Source organism: Neoarius graeffei, chromosome 9, assembly GCF_027579695.1.
Source record: "Neoarius graeffei isolate fNeoGra1 chromosome 9, fNeoGra1.pri, whole genome shotgun sequence".
NCBI lineage: Eukaryota > Metazoa > Chordata > Actinopteri > Siluriformes > Ariidae > Neoarius > Neoarius graeffei.
The window spans coordinates 56,422,882-56,432,201 of record NC_083577.1 but is presented as its reverse complement, the minus strand read 5'-3'; the positions used below and the strand labels follow the sequence as shown (position 1 = coordinate 56,432,201).

Below are 9,320 nucleotides of genomic sequence, written 5' to 3'. Positions count from 1 at the left end.
CAGAGGCTTAAACAGATTCTGAATCTATTAATTCTGTATCAGATAATTTTTCTTTACATGGGATCATGCTCTTAGATTTTTACATATATCCTTTGGCCTGCTCAACAAAAAAAAAGGTGTTCTTGATAAACACTTGTTATTTTCAGAACATAGGACAATCTAGCGAATCAATGTACAAAACCAAATTTGATTTCTTCCACTTTCATTTTTTTCATGGTGAAGTAGATGGGTGGCACTGTTTATATGGTAATATGCCGTAAGCAGAATGTAATCATTTTATTTAATCTTATCTCTGCCATTTAAATACTATTTATATTAAAATATTATTTAATTTAAATAATATTTATATTAAATATTATTTAATTTAAATAATATTTAAAAGCTACTGTAATCACACAGTCTAAAATGGAATTCTCTGAAATCCTTTTGAAATTTTAAAAACACATTTTATATTAAAACAATATCACGTTTTGTGTGTGACTGAATAGCTCAGGCTGTGCATTTAGCTTGCATAGTACAGCACCTGGAACATTGTTTGCTACATTTCAGCTGGAGCTGTGCAGTCAGTTAACTAGGTCAGTGGTGACTGGGTGTAGAGAATATAACCCTCCTGCATGTTGCCTTTCCGGGAAGAAACAGAGGAAGGGGACACCTTGCCTGAGATATCCCCAGCCCTGTTCTAACAGCAGGATGGAGTGCATGAGTCGGCTTCACCTGACAACAGCACCTTTACAGCATCTACATATAGAAACTGGACCACATCACAGTGGGTGGATTATGTCTGGAATGCAGCCGATATTGTTACACTGCAGAACAGCACATAGCCTTACTATACACGGAGTTTAAACAGAAAAGCATCAAATAATACATTCAATAATTTACAGGTACTGTTCAGTTATTTTTCACATTTCACACTCGTAGATTGCTCTAGTTATTTTTAAAAATATCACTATATATATTTATTGCAGGGCGGCACGGTGGTGTAGTGGTTAGCGCTGTCGCCTCACAGCAAGAAGGTCCGGGTTCGAGCCCCGTGGCCGGCGAGGGCCTTTCTGTGTGGAGTTTGCATGTTCTCCCCGTGTCCGCGTGGGTTTCCTCCGGGTGCTCCGGTTTCCCCCACAGTCCAAAGACATGCAGGTTAGGTTAACTGGTGACTCTAAATTGACTGTAGGTGTGAATGGTTGTCTGTGTCTATGTGTCAGCCCTGTGATGACCTGGCGACTTGTCCAGGGTGTACCCCGCCTTTCTCCCGTAGTCAGCTGGGATAGGTTCCTGCGACCCTGTAGAACAGGATAAAGCGGCTACAGATAATGAGATGAGATATTTATTGCAACATCCATTGTGGGTTTAAAACTCGGATATCTTATATTTGAGGTGAACAGGGATTTGTAGTCATAACCCCATGATAGGCTATGGATGTTACTGTCATGTACTATCTTATAAAAAGTAAGCCTGTATGACTTTTATTGCCAGCTAGGCCGATTAAAGCAATGCTCTTATCAGATGAAAGATTAGCTCTGCAGCTGGGTTCATGGGATGTCAAAAAAGTGCAGCGTAAAAGGCAGGATTAAGTCCGATTTGAGGAAGGGAAAAGAAAGAGCAAGAAATTAGAAGTATATAGTAGTTCTGTTTTTGAGCGTCTGTTTCTGACCGAGTTCAGGCCAGACAGCAGTGAAGTCACAGCACACTCAGGCCTCCATGCTGTCTGTCTGGGCCCAAACAGCAACCAGGATCAGATAACAGAGATCAACAGACCTGCCACTGCTCAGAGCCAGAGAGATATAAGGAGATAAAGAGAGCGACTTATCAAAGCACTTTCTATTAAAAAAAGTGTAAAAAAAAAAAGTTTAAATAATCAGAACAAGTATCAGTAAAAGATCATATCTCTTATATACAGAATAAGAAGCCTTCCAATTACATCCTAATAGTTAACATGGGAAAAAAAAATCACATCTATACCTACATTCTTTTAAATTACTCCAAACAAGCCATTCTTTTTCTCAAACAAGCTGCTTCACCTTTCCTGTTGTTGGATGCAGCTGAGGCATAGGCATATATGCCAAGCTTGATTACAGCCCCATGCAGCTGTCTGTGTTCAGAACAAATATATTGGCCTCCTTCCATGGCTAATGAGCATAGCCATATTACGAGGCTAGACATTAAGATGTTATAATTTTGGAGATAATTAGTTAGCTTGTCAGTTTTATGTTTGGTACCTCTGTGGCATTGGGAACATGGTCTCACAGACGGTGTTTGCGAGTCAAGTGTCAGTGGATTGTTTCTATTTAATTATCATTTTATTATCGTTTTATTATATGAGTTTAGCTATTACTCTTAGCAGTCATCAGCCTACCAAAGTTTGCTTTACAATTTCCTTTTATTAAAAAAACAAAACAAAACAAAAAAACAACTGAAACAGAAGATAGCCTTGGGGACTTTTGCTGAAAGAAATATACCTTTCAGAAATACCGTAAAACCGGACCATTATTAAGGGCTAAATGACATTGTCATTTGTGTGCTGCTCTCTAAAGAACATGAACTGTGCTCAGCAGATCAATTGACTCAGATAATAAATAAATCACAAACTAAACAACTATAAATTAACAAATCATTATGCTTTACAGTATTTCATATTAAAAGTGATTTTATGTTGTATAGTGGTTAATTTTAAATGCATGTATTTTTTATTGAGACGACAGGAACCTCAGTCAGAAGAGGTTTGTGCCAAAACTACATTCATATGTATAACCAAACATGTTCCAAAAACTTTTGACTGTAATTATCACATGCACCCAGTGCATACCATCAGTAGTGTTCGAGGACTGTGTCAGAGGGACAAAGTAATCTAACTCAACATGTGACCCGTGTCCTTCATTAATGCAAACAGTACCAGTCCCCTAGGTTTTGGCTCTGGGTTTTAAAAACAACTTCAACCATTGTATTGTGTGTACACTGCACATTTGCAAAGCATTTGGGACTTGACTTGGCAACTTGTGGAAGCCTGAGTGTAATTTCCTCTCTCTGAGTGGAAATTGCACTCAAGGGTCAGGGAAAAGGGAAAAAAAGAAAACCCTTTTACTTAATTCAGACAATCTATCATCCTTCAAAGCAGGAGCAGCATGTGAATTTCTTAAAAACAGTGTTTACTGGCCCTAGCCCATTAGTTTGTTGAAGCTGCTATTATTCATTACAAAGGTAGTTGATTTATACTTGATATACTATGGAGCATTGAACGTGAAGATTCTTATAATCATATAATGTTTCAGCTAAGAGCCTAGATCACTTGGGCAATCAATCAGGTTTGACAGAAAACCAAATTCTTGTGGAGAAAATGTTTGAGCACTTGTACAAATAATAATGTGTCTAAAATGGGTGCTAGTAATCAGTGGGAGATTATTCGTGTGCTTGTTACCTCTGCCAAGGAGGTTATGTTTTCGGTAGCGTTGGTTTGTTTGTTTGTTGGTTTGTCTGTTAGCAACATTATGGAAAAAGTTATGAACGGATTGCTCTGAAATTTTTTCCAGAGATGTGACTGGGCACAAGTAACAATCCATTAAATTTTGGTGGTGATCCAGATCACCTTCTGGATCCCGGATTTTTTTAAAGGATTCTTGGCGGAGGTCTGCGCTCTCCAAGTGCTTTTCTAGTTCTTCTTAAGTTTACTTATTCTGCCTTATTCCGACACGTTTTTTGGATCCACTACTCCTCCTAGGGTGTTCAAGATAGAGACACCGTTCCAACTCTGAGATGTCTGGCCCAAAGTGGTGTAGTGTGCTTGTATACAGCTTTTGGATCAATGCGCCCGTTCTCTTGTTCTTGTCGTTTTTCTTTTGTTTTTTTCCCATAGAGAATGAATAGGGCTCATGAATTGAATCGTCCTACTCGGACACGCTCCATCACAGATGCACCAAACCTCATGTGATACTTCAGGCCAACTCCCCCGACACATACATGCAATCGGTTCTGACCCGCACTCATATTTTTCCTTTCTTTTTGCTCATCCCTTTTTCCTCCATAGGCTTGCATTGATTTTTGGCCCCATTGAAAATGAATGGTGTTTCAGGAGAAAAACTTTCACTCTCCATCAGTTTTTTTAACCAAGTGACCAAACTTCAAGAAACTTCACTTGATGCCTCAGGCCAAGTCCCCGCACAGATCCATCCCCTCATCTGAGACCTGCACTTGTCTTTTCCTTGGTTTTCACGCATCTCTTTTTACCTCCATAGGCTTCCATTGATTTTTGGCCCCATTCAAATGAATGGAGTTTTGCTCAGTAACATTTCACCACACATCCACCAAACTTCATATGGCACCTCAGGCCAAATCACCCATCACACACATGATATCGGTTCTGACCTGCACTTGTCTTTGTCTTGCCTTTCATCGGTCCATTTTTTCTCCATTTTGCCGCAGATCAATGGAAGCTTGACTGAGTCATTCCTCCCTTCCCCCATAGGTGATGATGCATTTGGCAAGGATCTGCTCATTTGAGACTTTGACAGCAAATCAACTTCAACTCAATGGCCACTTTATTAGGAATACTTACATGCACACACAATAGCAATTAGCATATAAGCATTCACGTGTTACTATGCTAGCTGTTAACATGTTACCCATTACGATATCATACCTGCTGTTAGCTCGTGAGTTGTTAGCATGTTCACCATTAGCATGTTATCATGAGAGCTGTTAACATGTTAGGATTGGCATGGTAGCATGCAGAGTTTGCATGTTTGCTGTTAGCGAGTTCGCCTGAGCATGTTAGCATGCTAACTGTTAGCATGTTAGCTGTTAGCATGTCACCCTCAGCGTGTTAGCATGCTAAAAGTTAACATACTAGCCATTAGCATGTTAGCCTGTTAGCTGTTAGCATGATAACTGTCAGCATATTAGCCTTAAAGTGTTAGAATTTTAACAAATAGCATGTTAATCATTAGCATGTTAGAATGCTAGCTGTTAGCATGTTATCTATTAGCATGTTATCTATTAGCACATGTTAACATGCTAGCTTTTAGCATGTTAGTATGCTGTTAGCATGTTAGTATGCTAACTGTTAGCATGCTAGTTGTTAGCATGTTGGCATTAACATGTTTGCTTTAGCATGTTGGCATGCTAGCTTTTAGCATGCTAGCATGATAGCTGTTCTGCTACAGCTCAGCAAGCACACTTTGCATTTTCTCTGCGGAAATGCAGTCTAGTTACATTATGCACATTGATAGAATTATTTAATTTAAAAAACAATAGTAGAACTCTGTTTTTGTGCTTGTGCTTTGCACATATGTACTACAAAATAGCTGTATGCACTTTATACCATACACAAGTTAATTTATTTTGGGTTTTCTAAAATCAGCACAGGGTCAAAATTAAACATACAGAAGACATAATATATGGTTAAATGTCCCTTAGTAAGTTTCACCTTGACCAGACACTTTTGGTAGCCATCAACAAGCTTCTGGCAGAATTCTGGTTGGATATTTGGCCACTCTTCTTGACAGATTTGTGGGAGTTCAATTAAATTTTCGTGTTTCCTGGTACAGACCCGACTTTTAAGCACAGTCCACATATTTTTGATAGGGTTGAGGTCAGGACTCATTTTGAGCTTTATGTTAGCCCACTTTATTCATTCCACAACCTGCTTTAATTTGGACCCTGTGTCCATTGGAATGGTCATGACACATTTTTGTCTCTAAACCAATAAATACTCCTTAATTGAATGATGTCTGCAATGCAATTTACTGATTGGATCCTGATTATCCAATCACAGTCATGTCATGACTTTGTGCATGCTCTGAGAGAGTGAAAGACATCGGACAAGACAAGCATGGCAGAGCGACTGCAGAGAGGGAAGAGTAAGTGCCCATTTTCAATCAAAAATATACATTTATGTTCATGCTGTCCAAACAAATTTGAAGTCAGTATAATTTTAACTGTTACAAATGATAATATTTGAAGTTATTTTGAACATATATCATACCATTAATTTATAGGATTTTTTCAAAGTCCGATGTCCATTGCAATGGACATCAGGAGTTGGCCGAGTTTAGCCAACACTCACATGTTTAGTGTCAGTATATAAAGAAACAAAACACCTGTAAGCTTTTCATAGGTAAATTAGGGTGTCACAGTTTATTTATTCATGATTATAAAATTTTAAATATATATATATATTTTGTACATAATGTTCTTGTAGAGTATAAAGTCGAAGACTTCCTTGAACGTCTTGTGAATGGAGAGTTATCCGAACTTGACTCCTTGAATTCAGGAAATGAGGAGGATGAAACCAGGATTGAGATAGGTGTTAAGTTTAGAAATTAGAAAATTTTAATTCTTAGTATGTGTTTTTTTTTAATCAATTTAATGTCTTATACGCAAGATATAAATGGAGTGCATAAGAGTTCAAGAGTGAGAATACATAAAATGAGTTAAAATGTGATTGTTTTGTTATTAGATTTAGAAAGGGACAGTGGAGAGGTTACATGCATGCCAGAAGAACTTGATGTGGCAGATGAGATTGAGATTGAGGAGACAGACAGTGTAGTAACAGAGAAGGACAGGAGGAAGACAGAGGAGGACAGAGGAGGACAGGAGGAGATGACAGTAACCGGGAAGGAAGAAATCAAGTGGCGTCACAGGCCGTTCACTACAATCATGGACACTTCCTTTGAGAGTCCTCCAATTCATGAGGATCATCCCATGAGACCCTATGAATACTTCAAACAGTATATACCAGATGAGATCTTCAATTTGATGGCTGACAACACAAATGTTTATGCCATGCAAAATGGCACACTAAGTTTCAAACCGACAAGTTCAGGAGAGATCAGAACCCTAATCGGTCTTCACCTTGCTATGGGAGTGATGAAAATGCCAAGAGTCTCCATGTACTGGGAAGCTGGGATGGACATTGGTATTTTTCAAAACACCATGCCCCGTGACAGATTCTTCCAGCTCCGGTCACATTTGCATTTGGTCAACAATTTGGAGAAGCCACCTGAGAACAATGATGTGTTTTTTAAGGTACGTCCTCTCTATGATGCCATACGCAGTAGATGCTTGGAGCTTCCACTAGAGGAGAACCTTTGCATTGATGAACAAATGGTGCCATTTCACGGAACTCTGTCTGTCAAGCAATACATCAAAGGCAAGCCACACCCATGGGGGGTGAAAATATACTTCCTATGTGGGAAAAGTGGCATGGCCTACGACTTCCTGCTGCACCAAGGCACTACAATGGAGCTATCACAACAGCACAAGAAGCAGCTAGGACTTGGAGCTGGAGTGGTGTACCATCTTTGCCAGCGAATCACTGAGGCCAACCACAAGTTGTATTTTGACAATTATTTCACAACGTACAATCTTCTGGAGCTGCTGGCTGAGAGGAAAATTCATGCCGCTGGGACAGCAAGGGTCTCTCGCTTTGCCAGGCCTCCTCTACAGTCTGACAAAGAGATGGCCAAAAAGCCTCGAGGAAGCTGTGATGAAGTTGTAAACCGTGATGGTAAGGTGACACTGGTCAAATGGTATGACAACAGACCAGTTGTCATGGCCTCCAACTTCATGGGCATTGGCAGAATGGATGAAGTGCAGCGGTGGGACAAAAAGAAGGCCCAGTTTTTGATGGTGTCCCATCCAGAGGTGGTTAAGCTATACAATGAAGCAATGGGCGGTGTTGACCTGCTTGATCAACTTGTCAGTCTGTACCGTACAGAAATTCGGTCAAAAAAGTGGACCCTGAGAATGATTACACATGCTTTTGACATGGTTGTGGTCAACAGTTGGCTGGAGTACAGGCTGGATGCCAAGAGGGCCAATATCCAGACCAAAGACATCCAGGATCTCCTCCACTTCAAGATGAATGTGGCCCAGTGTCTGGTGAGAGTCCATAAAACAGTGGCAGCAAAACGTGGAAGACCCAGTATGTCTCCAGAACCGTGTGTCCCCCACAGACCAGTTCAGAGACCAGTTCAGGATGTAAGGCCTATACCTGAAGTGCAGTATGACATGGTTGACCACATGCCAAATTATGATGAGAAGAAAGAGGCTACCAGATGCAAGATGCCATACTGTACAGGAAAAACACACTTCTTCTGTGACAAGTGCAACATCCACTTGTGCTTTGTGCCACACCGAAACTGCTTCAAGGCTGCTCATCGAAAATGAAGATACATGAAAACATCCACAAGCTAATGTCTTCTTAAGTTCAAGTTCCAGTTCCATTCCAAGTAAATGTGTTATCAGTTCATTAGCCTACTGTATGGTTATGTGTTGGAAGTACTGAAGGAAAGGATTTTTTCAGGTAATCTTAACTACAGTCATACATCTATTGTGTTCATGTGCATGGTCAGATTGCCTCATTTCTTCCTCTTCTTGCAGGCTCCTGTTCCCTAGCCACGCTGTGATACACCTATCAAATTCATGTACATGTTCAGTACACAGACTGTACACATACTCAAAGCCATGCAAACATAAAGTTCCAGATGTTTAGGTCATACCTGTTTGATTACCATGTGGAAAAACTGAGCCTTATTTTTCCTAAGTTTTTCTGACATTTTACGCCCATCTTGTCGTGGCGTCCATTGGAATGGACATGAAAAAATACTATTAAAAACATGAGTTAGAAAAAAATTGTTTATTCCACTTTGTTTTTATGTTGGATAGGAGTCAGAATCAGTTTTAAAAAAAATTTTTTTGCCCAGCCGAAAAAATGCGGGTCTGAAGGGGTGTGTTTGGGGTCATCGTCCTGTTGGAACACCCAATTGTGTCCAAGTTTCAACATTCTAGCTGATGGTTTGAGGTTATGCTGAAGAATTCTGAGGGAATCCTCCTTCTACATTATTCCATCCACTTTGTGCAATGCACCAGTTCCACTAGCAGCAAAACAGCCCCAAAGTATGATGATATCACCACCATGCTTAACAGTTGGTACAGTATTCCTCTGTATCTTTGGTCATTCTGGCCAAGCAACTTAATCTTTGTCTCATCTGACCATAAAACTTTCCTCCAGAAAACTTTTTCTTTATCCGTGTGGTCAGCTGAAAACTAACTAAGTGTGAAGGTGTCGATTTTGGAGCAGGGGGTTCTTTCTTGAACGGCAGCCTCTCAATCCATGGTGATATAAACTCACTGGACAGTGTTCCAGCAGCTTCTAGTTCATGGTGGGCCTGTGCCTTGGTGGTTCCTTGGTGATTCCCTTGATAGGTTGTTCCTGACCATCTGAACCAATTTCCTCTCAGCTGAGGGTGACAGTTTGGGACTTCTTCCAGTGAAGTGGCTTGGCAAAATAGTTACTTCTCCCAATAACTTACATTTATGTATAATTG

The 9,320-nt window shown here is 40.0% G+C and overlaps 1 protein-coding gene across 1 annotated transcript; it reads left to right on the top strand.

Annotated features, from left to right (window-relative positions):
* Positions 1 to 5,821: 5,821 nt before the first annotated feature.
* LOC132892165 (piggyBac transposable element-derived protein 3-like) lies at positions 5,822 to 8,160 on the top strand. Its single transcript, XM_060930561.1, has 2 exons — positions 5,822 to 5,849; positions 6,449 to 8,160. The coding sequence occupies exons 1-2, from the start codon at positions 5,822 to 5,824 to the stop codon at positions 8,158 to 8,160; spliced, it is 1,740 nt and encodes a 579-aa protein (XP_060786544.1).
* The last annotated feature ends 1,160 nt before the right edge of the window (positions 8,161 to 9,320 follow it).